Below are 25,210 nucleotides of genomic sequence, written 5' to 3'. Positions count from 1 at the left end.
ATTTTGTGCAACATATTCATGTATGAAAGAAGGCTTTTTTTTCATATTACGATCTTTAATAAAGAAATAAAATTTGTAATCCTAACAATTTTCGCACTGGCCACCGGAGCTATTTGTAGTTTCATATTTCCCAAATCATCAAGACTATCATAAAAGGGGTTTACTGGAGTCAAACACTTCTGATTAAAGGGAACCTGTCACCCCCAAAATCGACGGTGAGCTAAGCCCACCGGCATCAGGGGCTTGTTTACAGCATTCTGTAATGCTGTAGATAAGCCCCCGATGTATCCTGAAAAATGAGAAAAAGAGGTTAAGTTATACTCACCATGGGGCGGTCCTGCTGCGGTACGGTCCGATGGGCGTCGCGGTCCGCTCCGGGGCCTCCCATCCTCTTATGATGACGTCCTCTTCTTGTCTTCACGCTTCGGCGCAGGCGTAGTTTATCTGCCCTGTTGAGGGCAGAGCAAAGTACTGCAGTGCGCAGGCGCCGGGAAAGGTCAGAGAGGCCCAGCGCCTGTGCACTGCAGTACTTTGCTCTGCCCTCAACAGGACAGATAAAGTACACCTGCGCCAGAGCTGCGGTGTGAAGACAAGAAGGACGTGATCGTAAGAAGATGGGAGGCCCCGGACTGCGACGCCCACCGCAGCGGGACCGCCCCTGGGTGAGGATAATCTACGGTAACCTTTCTCATCTTTCAGGTTACATCGGGGGCTTATCTACAGCATTACAGAATGCCACTGATGCTGGTGGGCTTGGCTCAACTTTTTAGGGGAGACAGGTTCCCTTTAAGAGGCAAATCTTACTCCAGTCAAGGAGTGGAGTATAATTTCTGTTTTAAGGAATGCCACAATTCGTCATGAATTAAGACGAGGTGTGGTGTCACACCACAATCCACACCACCTCCACTCAATTTCTTCCAGCTTTGTCAAAATAATTTACAGTTTATTTTTTTTATTGTGTAAGTTATTGCCAATTCTTGGCTATAGTTTCCTTTTCTTTCAGGAAGAGTTTACAGCAAGGTTCCATATTAGAGGCGGGATTACAATGACCGGTAACATAATATCCACCAATCGCCATAAGCGACGTCACAGCTGACCCTGCTCCCCTTCCCTTCGCAATGACTTTGCACACGCTCGTTTTGCACTTAAGTATTAAACAGTGTGTTGGGATCTGACCATTGTGGATAATGTACATGTGTTGTTTCCTGAAACAATAAGCTAAAGTCCTAAAACACGCTTAACACAATAACCTGATTTAAGAGATTTAAAGCAATAAGTAATATTGTGTGATGACACATTCTCTTTAAAGCAATTGTTACTTCTGTTTTATAAGTGTTACTCGGTCATGTGCCGTGGCCATTATGTTTATGCATGGCTGACTTGCCGCTGTGTGCTTGACTGGCAGACCACTGAGCCATCTTTTTCCTGTTTTGCTTTCTTTTTCTTTATATAGAAAGAAGAAGGGAAAATTCAAGGACAACTCAACAACTCAGACTCCAACCAGTATATTCGAGAGTTAAAAGATCAAATTGAAGAATTGAAACAAGAGGTAAGTGCGAGCAGAAACTGCGTCTTTCTAAACACCCTCTTCATCCGTGCGTATAGTCATGTGGGCGCCATCTCCCTGCTGCACATATTGTGGTGTTACATCTTATATCTTCCTCAGCATTTGTATAACTAATGCAGGCTACAACAAAAAAAAATTCCCTAGAGTCAAGTGGAAATTACTTTCATTTTTTTTTTCTTTTTACTATTTTGGCTCTTCATACAATTTAGTGTTGGAGTTATCTTTGGTAGAAGTCACCAATAGCTTTATACGTAAAATACTTACACTTTAAGGCTATGTGCACACGTTGCAGATTTTGCTGCAGATCCGCAGCTGTTTCCCATGAGTTTACAGTACAATGTAAACCTATGGAAAACAGAAAACGATGTGCCCATGCTGTGGAAAAAAACGCACGGAAATGCAGCAATTTAAATTCCGCAGCATGTCAATTCTCTGTGCGGATTCCGCAGCGGTTTACACCTGCTCCACAATAGGAAATCGCAGGTGTAAAACCGCAGGGGAATCCGCAATAAAACTGCAGTAAAACGCAGTGCTTTTACCTGCTGATTTAAAAAATCTGCTGTGGAAAAATCCGCAGAGGTCCATTCTACGTGTGCACATACCCAAAGGGTACGCTAACATCTGCTTATATAAAGTAGTAGCTGAGATTCTCAGCCAGAAAAGTTGGAGCGTGTCGGGCGTTTTTTTTTTTTCTCACCTAGCATCCGTATGACATGCGTATGTAATGTATATCAGAGGTGTCAAACTGCATTCCTCGCGGGCTGCAAACAGGTCATGTTTTCAGGATTTCCTTGTGTTGCACAGGTGATAATTTAATCAACTGCACAGATTGATTCCATCACCTGTGCAATACTAAGGAAATCCTGAAAACATGACCTGTTTGCAGCCCTCGAGGAATGCAGTTTGACACCTCTGATGTATATGATATGCGTTTATAACATCAGCTTTTACATACAGTAAGGCTATGTGCACACGTTCAGGATTTCTCGCAGAAAATTCCTGAGAATTCCGGACATTTTCTGCAAGAAATTCACAAGAAAACCGCATGCGTTTTTGCCGCGGTTTTTTCCGGACACTTCCCAATGCATTTTGAAGTGGGAAATCCGCAAAAAAAAAAAAAAAAAAAACGGAAAATTAATAAACATGCTGCGGTTTTTACCGCGATGCGTTTTTTTCGCGGAAAAAAACGCATCATGTGCACAAAACATGCAGAATTCATTCTAAATGATGGGATGCTTATTGTATGCGTTTTTTTGGCGGTTTTATAGCATTTTTATCAAGAAAAAACGCGGAAAAAACCGCAACGTGTGCACACAGCCTAATTGTCATTTCAAGCTAGTTTTCTAACTAATAAAACAATCTTGTAAATAGATATAGATAGAAATGTCGGTGAGCTATATTATCAGTGCTTTACATTTGTAGTTCTCTGTACTTGTATTTAGTTGGTAAATAAATAAATGAAATAAATGGCGTACACTCTCCCTCAGCTGCTTAAAAAAAAAAAAAATTTGGGGAAGCCAGCAGCTGGGGCTGTTTATAGTCTGGGAAGAGGGAAATAAACATGGAGCTTCCCAGGGTTTTTAATATCGGCTCACAGCTATCTACTACACAAGGGTGGACCCCCTCCGCCCCCCCCCCCCCCCCCCCAAAAAAAAATGACGTGGGGTCCCCACTATTGTTAATAGCCAGCAAAGGCTAAGTAGACAGCTGCAGGCTGAGAAGGGGCTATGGATATTGGCCCCCTTCCAGACTAATAACATCAGTCCTCTGACATCAAGCCAAGGGGTTAGTAACGGAGAGCTGTGTAGATGACACCCCCATTACTAACCCCGCAAGTTTAAGAAAAAAAATACACACAGAGAGAGCAAAGTCCTTTGTTTTGAAAGAAACACCTTTTTTACCCATTTATTAAGATCCAAATTAAAAAATAATGTAATCCTCACCTGTCTGCAGATGATCCATAATGTCCCACGAAGAACCCCCATCTCTGCTACATCCAGATGGTGTGTCAAGCGGTAGCATGATGCGACTGCTAAACACACCAGCGGGAACACACTGACAGTAGCGTGAGAACACGCCTGCAGTGACGAGCCGTTAGGTCGGTAAGCTGATTGCAGTTCATCGGTTATGACCTTACTGACATCACCGGTCATCATAGCATGCGGGTGCAGGAGCCGAGTGCTATTTGCATGCACTAGTCTGTTCCAGGACATGTGGGTATCTTTCCAACGTTGTACCTGATATTTGTGTGGGAGAACTGCCCAGATGGCCTAGCGCGGAGGCTAATATTGGTCCGTTGGCTGTCCTCTGCACACACGGATTGTATATCCGCCATAATGACACCAGCCTCATTACTTATTGTGGATAAATGGAGGTAAATTCTGGGATGTGAGTCTCCGGTGGCTTTTTTTTGCCCTTACACCGTCACACCTGACTAGATGTAGAATAACCGTTTGGGTGAATCTCTGGAGGGCTGATTTATAGTAATTTTTTTTGTATGATGCAGTTGGCTGTAGCTTCAATCCCTGTTGAGGTTTATGTGAAACTCGTGCTGTTTTGCCTAAAGCACATGTGCAGATTTGTGGTCGCTTACCGTTGTGGAGAAAGTATGTGCGTTGTGCCGGTATAACCGAGATTGCAAAAAAGGATACTTGCCTAATGTCAGTTAAGCACTGAATTAGAAAGTAGTGGATTTGCACATAAATGTTATATAACTCTTGTAACCGTCCCTCATTGACTGCGTTGCTCAATAAGGCATCACTGTGCTGCTCTGATATTGCTCTGATCACCTCGTGTTTCCCAAGAGCGCACACTGTCTGCGGGTGACCAGGTAGTGGCTTATATATTCAGTCTTATTAGCTAGTTATTACATACCTGTGACGGCACCATAGTGAGGCCAATGTGACCTCTCATCTGGACGCCTTCATCGAACTTCTAAATGTTAGACTGCAAGTATATATGTTCTGTAAGAACGCTCATTTCACGATAACCTTGCAGTCTGAACACCGAGCGAACAAGCGCTGGTTTGTTGGCTGAAATGATCTTTTGGTCTACACAAAATCATAGTTCTCAGTGTGCAACATCTTGTGTAAACAGGACAATGGCAGCCAATCAGGTCGTTCACTTCACATCTGAAGATCGGTCAGCTTGTGTAATCAGTAGTGATGAGCAAGCGTGCTCGGATATTGTGATATCGCATGCTCGGGTGTTATCAGAGTATCTCGGCCGTGCTCGAGTAATATGTTTGAGTTCCGCAGCTGCATGCCTTGCGGCTGGTAGACGAACACAAGACATGCGGGAACAAACAGGCAATCCGCCATGTGTTGTGCTGAACAGTCATGGGGACTCGAACATATTACTTGAGATACTCGGATAAGACCCGAGCATGCTCTGATAACACGATATCCAAGCACGCTCACTCATCATAGTAATCAGGCTTGTAAATGGCCGATCAGTAGACAAGTAGCTGATCGGTGGTTGTTCAGTCCCACCGGTCTGAGTGTAAACTGACCTTAGATGTGTAGACTTCTGTCTATATAGAAGTTGATGGACCTGACCCATCACTGCTTTTCCACCTGTATTTTGACGTTAATGTCTTTCAATTAGTGACTTTGTGATTCGTGACAAATTCATGAAACATTTTGCACCTTTTTTTTCTCCTTTGCCTCATTGGGGGACACAGACCATGGTGTATGCTGCTGCTGCCACTAGGAGGCTGACACTAAGTGATACAAAGAAAGTTCTCTCCTCTGCAGTATACACCCTCCTGCTGGCTCTCCGCTAACCAGTTCTTGCTTAGTGTCTGTAGGAGGCACATGGGTCTGGTTCAGACCCCGTTTTTTTTTTTTTTTTTTTTTTACTTTTCTGTAAATTTTTGTTTTTTAACGGAGTGATGGGAGCGACGGATCCTTTCAATGTTCCGATCTCCCCCGAATCATCAACAGGCAAGAACGCAGAGTATAACTCCCCGTTCCCTCTCCTGCGACGTGGGAAGCCATGCCTGAGCTCACTTCAGGGGCGACTGTTCCTTCGAGTCCCGATCTCCCCACACCAGCAGCAGGCGACCACATGGAGTGTCGCCTCCATGTATCCTCTCCTGGAGCCAGGCCTAATGCCGGACAACTGGGCCTGTCCACCCGGGGGCTGAACTCCGTGGATGTACAGAGGGCCCTCTTTATGGCGTCCGAGCAGCCCCCACTGTCCCACCACTGTGAAAGCGGATGGCACAAGGAGGTGGACGGTTCCTCTCCACCTCCCTAACAAAGGGATGGTGGATTGAGGTTTACCCCTCTATCCCTGCACCGTCCACGCTGCACAGAACAGCGCTGAAACCCACATCCGTGGTGGCTCCATGCAGGGACGTGCATCGATGGTGAGTCGATCCATCTGCAGCAGGATATCCACATGTTGACAGGCAGCCTCAGCCACTTCCATGTGGCCCACCTCCCTGAGGTAACGCTGCGGCTGGCTGCAAAAATTTAGCCCCCGGCTTCGGCCGACGTGTAGGCCGCATCCCGGAAGCCGCGGCCGCTCCATGGCGCGCTAAGGCGGCTCTGCCCGCTTTTCTGGTGCTTCTCGCCTGGCAACAACGCCCCTCACTTCTACCGCTAGTGTCGCCCGCCGGCTGCAAAAATTTAGGCCCCAGCTTGGGCCTATTCACGGAAGTCTCGAGGCTCTGCCCACAGAATTGGTGCTTCTCGGTCTCTGCAAGATTTTATCAACTCTGCAACTCCTGGTGGCCATCTTGCTCCACCCGGCCTGCTCACACAGAGGCGACTGTTTTTGCATTAAAGGGGCACAATGACTCTACATCAGTACCCGGGTAAGGAGGTACCTGACCTAAAGCCACACAACCAGTATTCCCTGGTCATAAAGGCACGCGACCAGTATTCCCTGGTCTTAAGGGCACATGATCAATCCGAAGCCGGTCACCTAAATGAGCTCAGGATCCCTCCGCCGTTGATCCCAGTTTATCCCAGACTACCTAGTTCCCCTCAGTGGACTTTGTCACTGACCGCAATTTATGGTTCTCTGACGAAGAGATTGAATCCCTCCGTGTACCCTCTGTGGCTCGGAGTGCTCGCAGGACCGATTTATACATGGTCCCTATCCTACATGGGAGCTGTCGGCTAGCAGGGGCCGCAAGTTTTCTAGAAACGTACAGGCATCTAGAAAACTGAGGTTTTCATTTCCTGATCCCTCACCAATGATTTGATGACAACAAGGCTCTGAATATGGATCGGATATTGCCTAGGACCTGGACTTTCCAGAGCTTCAGAAACAGATGGACTCGCTTATTTATAGCATCAACCAATCCCGGTACATTGACGAGGACTCCGGTTCTGCTCTAGACTATGCAGTGTCCCTCCATAAGGAGACTAAACTCCTTCGTAGAGCATTTGCCATTCAGTCCGGATAAGCGATTCACTGGACAGAAGCCTCTACGTGGGATGCCATGCCTGGTCTGATTTTTAAGGGCGACTGGTCCTTTAAAGGGCACCGATCTCCCCACACCATCAACAGACGATCACATGGAGTGTCGCCTCCATGTATCCTCTACTGCATCCAGACCTAACGCCAGACAACCTGCCCTGTCCACCCGGGGACCTGAACTCTGTGGATGTACAGAGGCACCCTTTTTGGCATCCGAACACCCCCCTTTGCATCAGCAGTATTTGGCGGATGATGCAAGAAGGCGGACGATTCGGCTCCACTTCCCTGTTAAGAGGATGGTGGATCGAGGGTTCCTAATTTTCTACTCTGCACCGTCAAAAGAGAGCAACGATGGCAAGAGACGGTTTCTTCCTGACCTGCTGAATGCAGCCCCGCGTTCTGCCACTTAGCAGACTAACCGGGTAGAATCTCTTGTGTTATACTTACCAGTATCCCTGCCCGATGTATCATCAATTAAAAATACCACGGACTGTTGGATAGCAAATCTGGTTCGTTCCGTCTTGCGGCTTCGGGTTCAGCGCTATACCCTTCCTTAGCCACCACATGGGTTGCTTGAGCAATGGTCTCCTGGTCGGAGACCTTAACTACTTCAATTCACACAAGTAACCTTTCCCCAAAGACAGTACAGCTGGCCAATCAAATCTTTTGAGCGGGAGACTAACAAGGGATCGTATTTTTTCAACAGACCCAACCAGCAGTGGAAGGGTTGTCCAGGACAGTCTAGATCTAAGGGATCTTGGTTCCAAAAAGGGCAAATGAAAAGTAAGACCGATCCTGGACTTCAAACTTCTAGCAACCTTTGACAAGGTCCTCCTTTTTCGGATGGAGTTCTTCCGCTCAGCCATTACTTCAACAGAAAAAGGTGGAGTTTCTGGCATCCATCGACATTCGGGATTCTTTCCCTCACATTCCTATTTTTCCTCTCTACAAAAATCCCTTCGCCTTCCATTTGCGAACAGCATTTTCAAGTCACGACCTTGCCCTTCGACCTGGCTACCGCACCCAGAGTGTTCGCAAGGGTCATGGCGGTTGTCATGTTCCTCTGGCACCCTAGTAGCGTGGTCGTCCTGCCCTATTTGGTCGACTTTCTAGCCGCTCTTCCAGGACTACGCTGAGTCATCTATATCACTTGTGATACCCTCTCACCTGGGCTGGCAGCTAAACTTAGACAAGTTTTTCTCATTTCCAGCCCAGCAGATCCTTTTTGAGGATGATCCTGCACAAGAAGGATGGTAATTCTCTCTCGAGTCAAGGTCATGGCCCTTCAATAGGGAGCTTGCGCACTTGATCACTCATCCCCTCAGTTCATTCGATTCGCTAGGAGGGTTCTGAGGAAAAATGGTGATGACAATGGAAGTAGTTTCCTTCGCTCCACTCGTTTTCAGACAGTCAGTCAGGCTTTCAAAGGGTAGTCTCTGAGCTCCTTCCTCATCTAGGGCCTTCTCCTGGTCCAATGGTTATTAGTGATTACCAATACCAGTCGTCTTCTCCCGATCATTGCTCTGGGGATCCGAACGGTACAGCTAATCCTACAGCAGGTCCACTGCGTTCAGGCAGGTCACCCCATCCGACTTCAGTTGGATAATGCCACGGCTGTGCCATACGTCAATCTAGCAGGTACCCACAGTCAAGCTCCATGGCCGAGGTACCTGACATTCTCTGATGGGCCGAAATCTATCATTCGGTGATCTCGGCAGTACATATCCCTGGAGTAGAACACTGGGCAGCAGACATATTCAGCCGTCAGGGTTTCTCAAGTGAGTGGGAACTTCACCTGGAAGTCTTCCATCAGATCTACCTTCACTGGAGTACTCGAGATGTAGGTCGGATGGCGTCCAAACTGAACGCCAATGTACTCGAGTTCATGGTTCGGCCTCGAGATCCTAGAGCTATTGCAGTGCATGCTCTGTTTTTCCATGGTACCAATTTCCATAACACCTGTTCCACTACTTCCGAGATCTTTTTGGAGCAGGAAGTGCTCCAGTGATCCTTAGAGATCCGCACTGACCATGTCAGGATTTCTCGTTTGCGGTACAAGTATTTTTCCATCTTATTGCAACAAAACTGCAAATATGGACTTCCTCGCAGGGAGTCTTCTCCTGTGGTTCTTCCCTATCGCATACCGTTAGATCTTTGGGACGTTAATGGTCCTGGGGTTCTTACTGTAGACTCCTTTTTTGATCCTGACACTTTGCTATCAGGGAAGGTCGCTTCCTTTTTTTTTCTTTGCGATCTTGTCATCCTGATAAGTCTTCAGAGCTTGCTGCTCTGTTCTTTTCAGACTTTTTTCCTTATTACCATCAAGGCAAGGTTGTCCTCAGGCCATCCCCTTCCCTTGTTAGCAAGGTGGTATGGTATTCCCACTGTTACAGGGGCATCGTCCTTGCCTCATCTCTTTCGGCTCCAGTCCACAAAACGGAATGGGTTCTCCATAATCTGGACGAAGTGAGTGCTCTGAGTAGGTACGTATCAAGGACGAGGTCCTTCCGAAGATTGGACACTTTATTTGGACTTCTTGGCGGTAGGAAGGCGGCTTCCTGACAGTTACAGGAAGGGTTTAGCCGTTTCATCGGCCATGTTAGCCTGGTGAATTCGTTTCACCATCCAGGAGTCCTTCCATGCTAGATGTCAGCCTATCTCCCTGTCTGAGGGCCCTAGTCACCAGACATCTGCAAGCTTGCGGAATCGTCCAGTCCACATGCATTCTTGAAGCACTATAGTTCCTACACTTCCACAGATGTGAGTCTGGGCAGACGGACTCTGCAGGCCGAGGTGGCGCACTTGTAAGTAGCGGTTGCACAGGGCCTGATCTGATGTTGTCCCCACACAGGGACTGCTTTGGGACGTCACACGGTCTGTGTCCCCCAAAGAGGCGAATGAGAAATAGGGATTTTTGTGTACTCACCGTAAAATCCTCATCTCCGAGCCATTCATTGGGGGACACAGCTCCCACCCGGTTATTAGCTTGTGCTTGTTTTATAATTTGACATGCTATACTCTCATATATAATATGACATGCTATATACTCATATATTGTTATTGATCTCCTACTGCTTTTACACCGAACTGGTTAGCTGAGAGCCAGCAGGAGGGTGTATACTGCAGGGGAGGAGCTAACTTTCTTTGTATCACTTAGTGTCAGCCTCCTAGTGGCATCAGCATACACCACGGTCTGTGTCCCCAATGAATGGCTCAGAGAAAAGGATTTTATGGTGAGTACACAAAAATCCCTATTTTTCCCCCAAAATGTATTTAGTGGTTTCAGTTAGTTTTTCTGTTCTTGTAATGTGACTTTTTGAATAAGTAGCAAGTTTTGGCACATCTCACGCAGTCCCCTCTAGAGTGATTTTATAGAAGTCCGTTTTAAAGTCGCAATTTTTGTAACCTTTTCAAAGTAATTTTTTTTTTCTGCACTAAAATGTCGTAAAATCGGTTGAAAGCAGAAGAAAAAAAAAAACAATTTGGGGCTTAAATTTTGCACAGAAAGTCACCAAAAATCACAAGTCAAAAAAAGAAAAGTGGGGGGCGTGGCTATGTAGCCAAAGAAGGAAGACGCACCTTAAGTGAGCTCCACATATCCTGAGCCTATCCTGCCGTTTGGACCTCGTATTAACGGGCGGTATTAACTGGGGCTGGACCCACGTATCCTCAGGAGCCTGGTGAGCCCTCCGGTTGGCTGCTACGAGGCTCTGAGACGCTGGGAGCTGTGGTGACCGGGACGGTCAGAAGACTCCACGTGCAGCAGCGGCCATCTTTGGTGAGCGCGCTTCGGGGGACAGAAGGTGGCGCCGACTTCTATCAGTGCCGGGCTCCCTCTCCCTTGAATCGGTGGCCGCCGGACCTTGGCGGTGAACGCTGCGAGACACTTGCGGGCAGGAGCCAGAAATCCCAAGGCGGCAGGGGACACCTGCAGGGGGCAGCGGCCATCATTACAGCGCGCGCCCTAACAGTAAGGGAAGCGGCGCTCTCTCCATATTCGCGGTGCTGCTTGAAAGGTGAGCACATAACCTGGAAAAACAATAAAGGGGCGGTGTGGTGTGTGCCCTGAAAAATTGGGCCCTACGCCCCCCCCTCTCAGATAGACATTTCATCTGCCAGCACCATAATATTAGAGGGATTAATCCCCCATCCCTGCTGTCCCCCCCCTCCCCCTGTGAAGATTGTGAGGCGCAGGTGAACATTGAGCTGCTGCCTTATAATTCTTGGTTCCTTGGCTGCCTGTTCGGTGGCTCTTTTAGAATACAGTCCGGTACTTAAATCTGCTGGGTCCGGGATCAAGGAACAAACTATTATTGCAATTGTGACCTTGTGGAGCCCTTTTAGCTGCCTGCCATGCACCATTCTAAAGGAGCAGGGGCTGCTGATAAGCTAAAGAAATATGCCAGGGACGATCCCTCTGATAATATGCGCACTCTCAGAAACAATCCTGTACAGACCCAACGCAAAGGCCGTCCCTCTGATAGTAATGAGGAGGGAGAACAAGATGATCTGACTCTTAAGCAGGCATCCGAGCAATTAATGCAGGCTATATCCCTCACTAGATCATCTCTTACGGAAAAAATAGAGGACGTTCATACTGAGGTGGGTCGTTTACGACATGATATGCAGGCTATGAGGGGGCGTATTTCGGAGGTGGAAACAAGTGTCCCACATAGAAGACACTATTACTCCTATGGAGGCTAAACTGACAAAAGCTGCTGGCTCCGTAAACGCTTGGAAACAAAAGGCAGATGATTTGGAAAATAGATTGCGCCGCAATAATATTCGTATTATCGGTCTACCGGAGCGTTCGGAGGGTCAGCAACCTGAACAATTTCTAGAAGACTGGCTTAAGACCTCCCTGGGGGACGGATTCTCCTCAACATTCTCAGTGGAGAGGGCCCATAGGGTTCCAACGAGACCTTCTCCCCCTGGAACTCCGCCTCGACCTTTTCTGGCACGTCTCCTTAATTGTAGGGACAGAGACACTGTCTGGCACGGCAGAAGGGCCCTATCAAATTTAACAATGCTACTATATCGATTTTTCCGGATTTCTCCATGGAGCTTCAAAAGCAGCGGGCGCGATTCATGGATATCAAGAAACAACTCAGAGATAAGAATGTTATCTATTCCATGCTCTATCCAGCCCGACTCCGCATTGTTCATGAGGGCTCCTCTTTATTCTTTACGGATTCAGCGGAGGTAGCTGAATGGTTGCGATCTCTTAAGAGGTCTAATGGGAAAGACTCCTAATTTGGGTTCCTGGTCTAACGGCAAAATAAACGGAGCTCTATGAATGGGTACAAAAGATGTCAACAATACCGGACGCTGGATTCAGTGAGGGTATCCCCTTTTTTCTATTTGACCACAGGAGTATGGGACTTTACTCCTCCATTGTTCAAGTTTTGTTTGGGTTGGTTTTATACACCAGTTTTGATTGTTTGATGTATACGGTCGCCGCCAATACGAATTTTCTGCTCTGTGGGATGTCTCTGAACCTCACCCGGATAATAATATTGTACATTATTTCTCCCTCTGCATATAAATATGGGGTCTGAAACTGTATGTATGACTTGGAATATACGGGGTATTAAAACTCCTCGGAAGAAAATTAAGGTATTTTCGCAGATTAAAAGCTATCGCCCCCATGTCGTAGCACTAGTAGAGACACATTTGACCAGGGATACAGTTCGATGTCTACAGAAGCCGTGGGTACAGTGGTCTCTCCATGCATTCCATACCAGCTACTCAAGAGGGGTTTCTCTACTAATACACAGGGAGGTTAGATGGGAGGCCAGGGAGGCACGACGAGATCCTGAGGGTCGCTTTGTCTTTGTACATGCATTTATTAATTCATGTGAATATGTCATATTGTGTGTCTATAACCCTCCTCCTGCTAACATATCAATTCTCCGTATGGCAATGGGCTTCTCCTTAAAATATCCAGATGCGAATGTTATTTGTATGGGTGACTTTAACCTCATTATGGATAACTCCATGGACAGATTGAGATTAGATGACACAGCATCCGGGGAGTCCTTACCTCAGCCCCCTACCCAATTGGCACTATTTATGGAAGGTAGCGGTTGGCTAGATCTATGGAGAGTGAGTCACCCGGAGGATAAGGGGTATACTTGCCATTCATCTACTAGGAGAACTCTATCTCGTATAGATTATATATTTGGATCTAGTGGCCTGGCATTATGGGTGGATAGTATTGAGCATGGCAACAGGGGGATTTCGGACCATAGTCCAGTTATTCTAAAACTTAAATATGGGAAATCCAATAATAACAGATCCTGGAAATTGAACCCCTTTTGGATGAAATTAATAGATTCTAGTGATAGGATGATTGATCAGTTAAATTGTTTTGTTCTAACCCATCCGGAACCCCAGAATCTTGGTTTATTTTGGGATACCCTAAAGGCATATTTAAGGGGGTGCCTGTCCTCTACAATCTCTTATATTAAAAGGATAACGACGAGGGAGGATGATGAGATGGAGCAGCGGTTAAAGGACTCGGAGGCCACATATATAGCTAGTCAGACTAGTGGTAATGGGGTTGAGTGGCTCACTTCCCAAAAGTTGTATACCCAGCATGCAGACGTTAAGTCGAAACGTAAATTATTTTTTACCCGTCAGTCATACTTTGAGCTGGGGAATCAGGCCAGTACACTCCTGGCTTTCTTAGTACGCCAACATAACACCTCCAACACAATATTGCAGATTCGTGCACCTGATGGCTCATTGGTGTCCTCCACTGATGAGATATTACAATGTTTTCATGATTATTATAAGTCACTATATAAATCTAGCAGTGGTCTTGACGTCTATGAATGCTTAGATTACTTAGCAGATATAACACTCCCCTCGTTGAGCCCATCCCAACAGGCCTTTATGGATGCTGAGTTTACTCTGGAGGAGGTAGAGCAAGCTATAACGGATATGACTGCTGGGAAGGCCCCGATGGGTTTCCCATTGAGTTATATAAGAAATACCGAGAGAAATTGGCACCACTTCTATTGAAGGTACTAAGGGGAATATGGGAGGGGGAGCCTATGCCTGAAACCTTATATGATGCCAATATTGTTGTGCTCAGGAAAGAGGGGAAGGATCCTCTAGACTGTGGATCGTATCGACCCATATCTCTATTGAACGTAGATTATAAAATTCTTACTAAAATTCTGGCTACTAGGCTGAACACTATCATATTGGATCTTATACACCCAGACCAGACTGGTTTTATGCCAGGGAAAAGTACTTCCATCAATATTAGGCGGGTTCAGTCGGTCATTCAGTATAGCTCTCTAGAACGAGATAATAAGTGGGCACTAGCATCGTTGGACGCGGCTAAGGCTTTTGACTCCCTTGAATGGCCCTTCCTCTTTGCATGTTTGCAGAAGTATGGTTTTGGGAACAAATTTCTGAGAGGGATAGGTACATTATATACGAAACCCATGGCACGTATGGTTGTGAATAACTCTATTTCTGAGCTTTTTTCTTTACATAGGGGAACTCGTCAGGGATGTCCTCTTTCCCCAGCTCTATTTGCCCTAGCGATAGAAGCTTTAGCAATACGGATGAGGTCCTCCATTGATATCAAGGGAATACGTATTGCGGATCGAACGGACATCATTGGTCTTTATGCTGACGATATGGTGATGTTCATGGATCAAACAGAGGACACATTGCCGAAAGTAATAACGATTATAGATAAATTTAGCAGATTCTCCGGTCTCTATATAAACTGGGATAAGTCTGCCCTGATGCCTCTTTCTCATACCCCAATGGCACGCCTTGAAACTCTCTCGCTGTTACCCATCGTCTCCAATTTTAAATATTTAGGAATTCATATGTCTCAAAGTAGTCAATTCGATTTACAATTTAATATTTACCCACTGTTGGATCTGGTTAAATCCAAGTTTGCTGCTTGGGATAAACTTCCACTCTCTGTGGCTGGTCGCATCAATCTGATTAAAATGATACTGCTTCCCAAATTGAGCTACTGCCTTCAACACAGTGCTGTGCCAATACCCAAATCCTTCTTTGCGACCCTAAATTCCCTAATCACATCTTTCATATGGGGGCCCAAACTTAAGTTATCTACTCTGCAGAGACCAAAGCGGGGGGGCGGGGCGGCTTTGCCAGACTTTTACTCATATTATCTTGCCGGGCAGGCTAGGATGATAAATAACTGGATGCCCAATAATTCTAATCCTCTTCCTAACTCAGAGAGCCATCTACTCTATTCTGCCCGAATTGATTGTCCACTGGGGTTTTTGGAGCTGGAGAGGGTTGGTGTTCCTCGCTTGCTGCCTCTGCTCCGGTTGGCACGATCAATATGGGGGCAAATTAAAAAAATCACAAAATTTGTAGATATAGTGGCGGAAATGCCGCTGTGGAATAAGTTATTTCCCGGGATTGTTAGACCACCCGTCCGCGGATTTTTGGAGATCGCATGGTGTTCTTTCGGTAGGTAATATACATATACAGGGGGTTTTTATGTCCTTTGACCAATTACAAAATACTTATAACATCCCGAGATCCCAATTTTTCCGTTATCTACAGTTAAGGTCAGCCTTTCAATCTCACATGCGGAATGGGGGTGCGGGTCGAGCTATCTCTTCCTTACCTTTAATAGGAATTCTTAATTCACAGGGTCCTCAAGGTCTTATAACCTCTTTATATACATATCTGTTATCCATAGGAGAGGGATCTACTATAGACTTTATTAAAAGGAAATGGGAGGGGCTTCTTCCTGATACACTAGGGGAAGAATGGGAAGATATTTTGGAATCTCCAACTAAAGTCTCCCCATCAATTAATAATAGGATGATTCAATTGTACATCATATACCAATCCTATCTGACCCCGACTCGTCTTTTTAAAATGGGCCGTCTTTACTCGTCAGATTGTCTGAGATGTCATTCTAGCGATGCAGATTTCATTCATATGATCTGGAGGTGTCCTGTTGTTTTTCATTATTGGGGAGAGGTGACAACATTACTGTCATCCTTGTTGTCGATTCCTGTCCCACTTGAGCCTCTGATCTGTTTATTTGGAGTGTGGGATGCTGAAACCTGGGATTATTACACTGGGATTTTTCTGCGAGAGACACTCTTTTTGGCGCGGAAGGTGTTGGCGTTACGATGGATGGGTGGCTCTTGCCCAACTCTTAGAGCTTGGGTGGATTTGGTAAATTCAATTATCCCATATGAACGAACATTATATCAGAATAGAGGATGTCCAAATAAATTTGAGAAAATATGGGGTAGATGGAATTCCTCTCATCACACTTTATAGTCTACACTAATTTAATATCTATGTAAGAAGTAGGGTTCTTGGTTTTGGAGGCATCACTTACAGAGTGAAATTTATGCCGAATTCTCTTTTAAGGCGGCGTACTGTTAGTAGTTAATGTAGTTAAGGTTACATAATAGGAGATTTATAGGATGTTAATGATTGACATACACCATTTGTCTTTTTTTTTTTTTTTTTTTTTTTTGTAATACTCCTGAAGTGACGATGCATTGTGATTATTTGTAAATGATGGACATGAATGCAAATGTGTGTATTAGTTGATTTATTCTGCAATTAATAAACGAATTTAAAAAAAAAAAAAAAGTGATCTTCATAAAAACTGCAAATGATTAGTTGAGCCCTGTATGTAGAACTTGTGCCAACAACTAAAGCTTCAGATCTTGGGGAATGTTACTGACCATGGTCCTGAGGGATCTACATGGGCTGCATTCGCTCTGATATCTCATAAAGCAGCAAAAATTACAAATGTTAATATTATGATTATCATTTACAAAGCAAGTATCTGCTCCTAAACTTTTTTGCTTGGGGCGCATGATCATTCACTCATAGGAGGGTTATCCTGAGTGGGCGATGTTCTCCCTTTGGACTTCCAGTTCCATGTTCCTTATGAAGAGCACTGCAACCAGCCAGATGTTCAGTGGAGAAGTGAAACTGTCACCACCACCATAGGCACTCGCATCACTTACACCATGATGTTTCTGCAATGTAACATATAGGAACATCTTGGGTTATGGCTTTCTTTTGCATGTTTTTGGTCTTTCCCACCACATGGCCAACTTCCATCCAATGTGAATTGGTACTTTTACAAGAGGATATGTCATATTTGATCTTACAGACCGCCTCTAATTGATGATCTGGACATATTTATTTTTTTATTTATTTTTTATAGGAGCTGAGTAACGTCTCATGTTGGGTCTCTAACAGTTCAGTAGAAAACAAATTGGATCCTTTTGGGCTGTGCTGAATCACTTGATCAGGTTTTCAGTCATTAATCCATTGATGAGTTATTTTGAAACTGACGGGTTTGATAGAAGCTTATGCAAGTGGTAATAAGATCTCCTACTCTGTGCCAAACCCTGCAATATAAGCTTCAGGCCATGAATTATACAGAGGCTTGCAATGGATCCCCGGGCATTTGTACCTTGGCAAACATTAAACTTTGCTTAAATTGCTTGCCTTGTCCACAGTGGAGATGGCTGTCCATGGTAGGCTTGATGGAACCATAGATACAAGCATTTAGATGTCCTCTACTAGTACAAATCTAGGAAACTATTACTGGACTAGTGATATATCCTCAAGAGAGCCCCATTTCCCAAGTATCAATATTATACAAATGGAGGAGGAACAACTTTTTTGTTTTACCACCCGGTAGTGAACTCCAAAATCTGACATTGAGTGAGATCTGCTTTCATTATGTATGATGGTTCGGAAAGGAAAAGGCAGTTGTGGCAGAGAAGTGCGCCTGCTCACTAGATGAAAAATATTAGGGAACTTCTTCTTCAGCAATTTTTGAAAGAGTTAAAACCATTCTCCCATTATTTCCCTACACTTCAGACTACACATAATGAATAGATGCCAATCACTTCCTCCAAACCACCTGCAATGTTAGAGGTCATCTCCACACCTTTTATTATCAAGACCATCATGATCTGCCGAATGCCGCGGGTCTAGGTCTGCCGAATGCCGCGGGTCTAGGTCTGCCGAATGCCGCGGGTCCAGGTCTGCCGAATGCCGCGGGTCCAGGTCTGCCGAATGCCGCGGGTCCAGGTCTGCCGAATGCCGCGGGTCCAGGTCTGCCGAATGCCTCGGGACCAGGTCTGCCGAATGCCTCGGGTCCAGGTCTGCCGAATGCCTCGGGACCAGGTCTGCCGAATGTCACGGGTCCAGGTCTCCAGGGCTCTGGCAGCACCAGTAGCAAAGGTTGGCTAGCTGTAAACACTGCAGGGGAGTTACATGGATGGAACAAATGTTCACTGAAGGGCCAGTTTTGACAATTTTTCCCAATTCTTACTCACTGGCTGATTTCTTATGCACAAATGACTAAAAAACCAAAGTGTAAGTATGTGTAATGCTATAGTTCAGAAGGAACGATGGAAGCATATTGTGCAAATTTTAGTTGCAATGCATTTATGGGTCACCGTATACGAGCAGATACATTCTACTTCCCCCCGCTCCTATGAGTCGGTGACATTAGAGGTGTGAATATACCATACTAGCTCTTCTGTACTTGCACATTACACCTTACTCGATGAAAGAAGCCGTGCAACATCTGGTCTTGCTGACTTTTGCAAATACTTTTAAGAGAACTGAGAGTTTTGCAGCAGCAAACTCTACCTTAATTCAGCTTTGACCACTGTTGAGGAAATACTATTCTGAATACTGTGAAAATGCTAAGAGGGAGGGAATTTCCCATGGCCGGCCATACATTGCTTGTCACTAATGTGCATTAGAAATGAAGTGTAGAAAAATTAAAAAAAATCACATCTGAACCTGTACAATTTAGTATATCACAATTTACCTCCCTAAAGCCCAAAGAATAAAAAAATGTATGTGATTCCCAGCAATATGTGACATGTAGCCTTTCTGCTACCTGTAATGACCACTAAGTGGCGCTGTTCTCTAGTCATACCTGCTTGCCTTTAGCTGATACGGTGATCGTTATATGTACACACATACAAAAATCTGTTTTATTAAACATTTGAAGTGGATGTAAAGAGATTTAAGGACATTAACTTGCATTTAAAGACTAATTTACCCATTTTTATTTCTTAGTACAAGTAACATTAATTAGTGCAGATTGTGCAAGTTCTATTAACTCCAGCACTCAAAGATATAATAATTCTACAATTTTTGGGGTGTTACATCAATTTAGTGCAGCAGTTAAAAAATTGCTGCATGGCAAAGGTTAAATCAGATGTTAGATGGTTTTTAAGCCATAGCCTGCAATTTATTTTATTTTTTTTGCAGCTACAACACCTTTATGTATATGATCAATAATGGCATGACAAATATATTTTTATAAAGTAAAAAAATAGGCCCAGCGCAGTGAATCAAATATTAAAGGGTACCTGTCACCCCCAAAATGGAAGTTGAGCTAAGCCTACCGGCTTCAGGGGCTTATCTACAGCATTCTGTAATGAAAAAGATGTTAGATTATACTCACCCAGGGGCGGTCCCGCTGCCGTGGGTGTCGCGGTCGGGGGCCTCCCATCTTCATCAGATGACGTCCTCTTCTTGTCTTCACGCTGCGGCTTCGGCGCAGGCGTACTTTGTCTGCCCTGTTAAGGGCAGAGCAAAGTACTGCAGTGCGCAGGTGCCGAGCCTCTCTGACCTTTCCCGGCGCCTGCGCACTGCAGTACTTTGTTCTGCCCTCAAGGGAGACAAAGTACGCCTGCGGCGTGAAGACAAAAAGAGGACTTGATCTTAAGAAGATGGGAGGCCTCTGCAGCGGGACCGCCCCTGGGTGAGTATAATCTAACCTCTTTTTCCCATCTTTCAGGATACATTGGGGGCTTATCTACAGCATTACAGAATGCTGTAGATAAGCCCTTGATGCCGGTGGGCTTATCTCAACTTCCATTTTGGGGGTGACAGGTTCCCTTTAAATGTTTTTTTTTCTTTTTTTTTTTTTTTTTCTTTTTTAATTATTATATCACCCACAGTGGCATCGTTTCGGTCCATGTGAGTTTGAGATGGAATTCTCACCAGATGTGGGTAAAACCAGTGAGCTATCTCAAGAGCTTTGCAACCTTATTGTTGGAAAACATATTGATGGCATTAGTGACAGTAGAATCTCTAAACTACTGAAGGTTTCAGTGAGCTTTGTTGGGGCCATAATCTGGAAGTGGAAAGAACATAAATTCACCATAAACTAGCCACGACCAGATGCTCGCTGCAAGATTTCAGACAGAGGAGTAAAAAGAATTATCAGAAAAGTTGTCAGAAAGCCAAGGATAATCTGTGAAGAACTACAGAAACACCTGGAATCAGCCGGTACAATTGTTTCAAAGAAAATCATAAGGGTTGCTCTCAACCTCCATGACCTGTATGCAAGCTCATCACACAAGGCTTCATTGCTGAACATAAAGCATGTTCAAGCGTTGTAAAGTTTGTTCAACATTTAGACAAGTCTGTGAAATAATGGGAGAATAAAGTCTGGACAGATGAGACTAAAATTGAACTCTTTGGATGTCATAATACAAACCATGTGTGGAGGCCAAAAGGCACTGCATATCATCCCAAAAACACCATACCAACTGTGAAATTTGGAGGTGGAAACATCATGGTGTGAGGCTGTTTTTCAGCATACTGCACTGGCAAGCTTCATATAATTGAAGGAAGGATGAATGGACAAATGTACAGAGACAGTCTTGATAAAAATATTCTGCCATCCACCAGGATGATGAACATAAAACGAGGGTGGACATTTCAGCAAGGCAATGATCCCAAGGACAGAGCCAAGGAAACTCTCAATTGGTTTCACAGAAAATAAAGCTGCTAGAATGGCCTAGCCAATCACCTGACCTGAATCCAATAGAAAATGTATGGAAGGAGCTAAAGCTCAGAAATCACAGGAGGAGCCTACAGGACCTTCAGAATTTAAAGAATGTTTGTGTGGAAGAATAGGCCAAAATCACACCTGAGCAAGGCATGCTGCTAGTTTCTCCATTCAGGAGGCATCTTGAAGCTTCATCACCAACAAAGGCTTTGTATGACGTATTACATTCAGTAAGCGTGGTCAATACCTTTTCTCTGTTATTTCTTATTATTACACACAAGTAGGCTATAAAACTCTTCATAATTTTATGGACAAAAATTGATATCATTTTGTAAACTAGCTCTCTTCATCCTATGGCTCTTCAGACGTTTCATAGTAGTTATAGTCTTGCAACAGGTTGGAAACCACTGCTCCAGACTGTTCTCATCCTTGGACTTGTACACAACCTTCTATTTATGTTCTAAACCATAATAAATCTCTTTTCACCCTTTTTCCTGCCCTCATCAAACCATTGAAATCCAATGATTTATCAGCCTTCGCGTCGTCCTGCTTTTATGGTTCTCGGCGGTTGCTTAGCTTCTGCCTGTTTCCTGCTGGATGTTGCAAGATCTGCCTGCTCTACCTAGATTACAGGAGTGGCCCAAGAGATTACAAGATAGACATGCAGCACACATGTATCCTGCAGACCACAGGAATGTGACGCTTTACATCTTGTTACTGGTGTAGACCCTCATTACCAATATGGAACGGATTACACCCCCTAGTAGCAAACTCCCAGATAAATGATACCGGCTTCTCGATCACAAAGTTGTACATGTGTATTCTCCATTTAAGGGCTTTTCCCTAAATGACAAGTTAGCCTCTATCCCCCTAATAATAATAATAATAATAATAATAATAATAATAATAATAAAAAATAAGGGTATAAGCGATTTCTATTATGTTGTGTGCATTAATTAAGATCTCACAGAATGTTGGTCTCAAGACTTCACCTTTGTCTTGAGCCAAGTCCAATGGATAGAGGAGAACTTGCTGATCCCCGGGGTTCTGACTGCTGCGGCCCCCACTAATTCCCAGAAAGGAGCTTCGGAGCCAAGATAATCAATCTGAATGGAGTGGATGGAGGGGCTTATTCATGGCAGCCACTCGATTGTCTTTGGGATTGCTGCCCCATTCTTGGGGTTTGAGACCCAATCTTTGGGTGACTGGGGGTTCCAGCAGTGCGGCTCCCAATGCTCAGCAATTCCTATCTTATGGATTACTTATTTTTTAACTAACCCTATTACTTCATGGGATGGCACCAATGTGGCCAAATTAATGGTATATTCACATGATTTGCTTCTAGCCTTATTGTTAATATACCTTTTGGACTTCCTTCATACAGTTATTGATTTTCTTTTTCTTATTTTCATTCAGACATCCTTAGTTTGATGCATTTTTCACTCCTGTCCTCTCCTACAGAACGCTGCATTTGGTTAAAAATAAAAAGCCACTGACCCCAAAAATGCATTGTAGAATCATTATTGTTCCTTATTAGAGTCCCCTTGTTCTGTTAATCAGAGTAAATAAGCAAATTTGCTAATATTTTAGTTGTGAAACGCTTGGTCTAAGAACCAAATGGATGAGTTGTCACCCACCCAGTAGCCAATTTGTTAGGGCTTTATAATTTGGAATATTGTACCCAAGATTAAAGGAAACGTAAATGTTACGGATTCAAAAATAGAAATCAAATATTCTATTTTCTTGCAACTTATTTCTGCTCTTCTTAAAACATACAAGTAAAGATCTGAGCGTTTCCTAAGTGGTCAATAATTTTTCGGACCCTTTCTTGTATACTTGTGAAGTATAGTTCTTCCTGTAAATGACAATCAAGGGACTTCCCTCACTAGCGCACTCCACTGCTCCATAGCTAATGTGGAGACAAAAGTAGATCTGGTCTTTATTTTCATAGCTCGCTGAACTGATGAGTTCTGAGAAATGTTTGAAGGGGTCTTTTGCACAAAAGCAAGATCTTACCCGTCCACTGCACTCCTGATCCCAAGGACGGGGCACTATATGGCTGGAGTTATGGTCGCACCTGTGCTTCACCGCAATATTCATTGTTTATCTGACTGATGGAGAGCACAGTCCCATAAATAGTGTCATAGAGCGAGGTCTCCAGACCAACATAATGGAGACCCCCTGCACCAGCTTTATTCCATTGGCTTTTATTTTTTACATTAAACTTTACAAAAAAAAATTTTTGATTATTAAAATTTGTCTAGTTCCCCTCCCTCCATAGTATAGTCTAGTCTTTATATATTTTTGCATGGGGTTTTGGTTGCGCAGACTTTCCAGTGGTTGTGATCAGTAGAGGAGCCTGTTCATTGATTGGTGTCCTGTCCCCTGCTTGCAGCTTGTGTTTTTCATGTTTTTCATGCAATCCTTTTCGGAATGGAGATCGTTACTGATTTGTATGTGTTCACATAATTAAGTTTAAATAAACAAATTGCCTTCATACTGTTTTAACTAGAGCATTTATGGCATGTTGTAGGGTTGAGACCTTTTTTTTTTCTTTTTCAGCCTTTTATGTTTAACAAACTTATATATTTCCCAGACAATATTATACTTTCTCTACCACTAGCAACTGACAAAGAAAAAAGTGTTGCTCATATTTATTTCTCATTTATATAGCGGCATCATATTCTGCAGCACTTTACTGACATTGTTGTCTGTCCCCATTGGGGCTCACAATCTACGGTAGATTCCCTATCAGGTTTTGGAATGTGTGAGAAAAACGGAGAACCTGGAGGAAACCCCTGCAAACACTGGGAGAACATACAAACTCCTTGCAGATGTCATCTTTGGTGGGATTTGAACCCAGGACCCCATTGCTGCAAAGCAACAGTGCTAACCACTGAACTACCATACAGTGCGAACTACTGCATTCATACAGTGTAGGAGTAGCATGGGATCTAATAGCCATATCTCATGACATTTTCACTGGAGGAACCTTTTTGTACGGTTGCTTCAGAAACTCTAAATATTAGAATACTCTCTATTAGCCGCCATTGCTTCAGTATTGTGTTAGTAAAGAGTTTTGTCTAGTTTGGGAACCTGTCACCATAAAAATACCATCCAATCTGCAGGCACCATGTTATAGAGGAAGGGGAGCAGAGCAGATTGATAGTTTTGGAAGTAAAGATTCAGTAGTATTTTGTGTTTTCCATCATTTAATAGTCTGCTTTTTCTGTGATTTTCAGTCCAGTAGGCGGTCCTATCAGTGACTGACAGCTACTGCTGCATGTACTCTTATCGGTGATTGACAACTACTGCTGCATCTAACCTTATCAGCGACTGACAGCTACTGCTGCATCTACTCTTATCAGTGACTGACAGCTACTGCTGTATGTACTCCTATCAGTGACTGACAGCTACTGCTGTATGTACTCTTATCAGTGACTGACAGCTACTGCTGTATGTACTCTTATCAGTGACTGACAGCTACTGCTGTATGTACTCTTATCAGTGACTGACCGCTACCGCTGCATGTACTCCTATCAGTGACAGACAGCTACTGCTGCATGTACTCTTATCGGTGATTGACAACTACTGCTGCATCTAACCTTATCAGCGACTGACAGCTACTGCTGCATCTACTCTTATCAGTGACTGACAGCTACTGCTGCATGTACTCCTATCAGTGACAGACAGCTACTGCTGCATCTACTCTTATCAGTGACTGACAGCTACTGCTGCATGTACTCCTATCAGTGACAGACAGCTACTGCTGTATGTACTATCAGTGACTGACCGCTACCGCTGCATGTACTCCTATCAGTGACAGACAGCTACTGCTGCATGTACTCTTATCGGTGATTGACAACTACTGCTGCATCTAACCTTATCAGCGACTGACAGCTACTGCTGCATCTACTCTTATCAGTGACTGACAGCTACTGCTGTATGTACTCCTATCAGTGACTGACAGCTACCGCTGCATGTACTCCTATCAGTGACAGACAGCTACTGCTGCATGTACTCTTATCGGTGATTGACAGCTACTGCTGCATCTAACCTTATCAGCGACTGACAGCTACTGCTGCATGTACTCCTATCAGTGACTGACAGCTACTGCTGTATGTACTCCTATCAGTGACTGACAGCTACTGCTGTATGTACTCCTATCAGTGACTGACAGCTACTGCTGTATGTACTCCTATCAGTGACTGACAGCTACCGCTGCATGTACTCCTATCAGTGACAGACAGCTACTGCTGCATGTACTCTTATCGGTGATTGACAACTACTGCTGCATCTACCCTTATCGGCGACTGACAGCTACTTCTGCATGTACTCCTATCAGTGACTGACAGCTACTGCTGCATCTACTCTTATCAGTGACTGACAGC

At 44.4% G+C, this 25,210-nt stretch overlaps 1 protein-coding gene across 5 annotated transcripts in view; it reads left to right on the top strand.

Annotated features, from left to right (window-relative positions):
- The window catches only part of EVI5 (ecotropic viral integration site 5), a 206,541-nt gene that overhangs the window by 176,997 nt on the left and 4,334 nt on the right, over window positions 1–25,210 (top strand). For all 5 annotated transcript variants that reach the window (XM_069737571.1, XM_069737570.1, XM_069737568.1 and 2 more), the window contains one exon: window positions 1,454–1,549. In XM_069737571.1, coding sequence (XP_069593672.1) covers window positions 1,454–1,549 — 96 coding nt within the window. The remainder of the gene's footprint in view (window positions 1–1,453; window positions 1,550–25,210) is intronic.

The sequence above is a fragment of the Ranitomeya imitator genome, chromosome 8 (genome assembly GCF_032444005.1).
Source record: "Ranitomeya imitator isolate aRanImi1 chromosome 8, aRanImi1.pri, whole genome shotgun sequence".
Classification (NCBI taxonomy): domain Eukaryota; kingdom Metazoa; phylum Chordata; class Amphibia; order Anura; family Dendrobatidae; genus Ranitomeya; species Ranitomeya imitator.
This window is presented reverse-complemented; position numbering and strand designations above follow the sequence as displayed.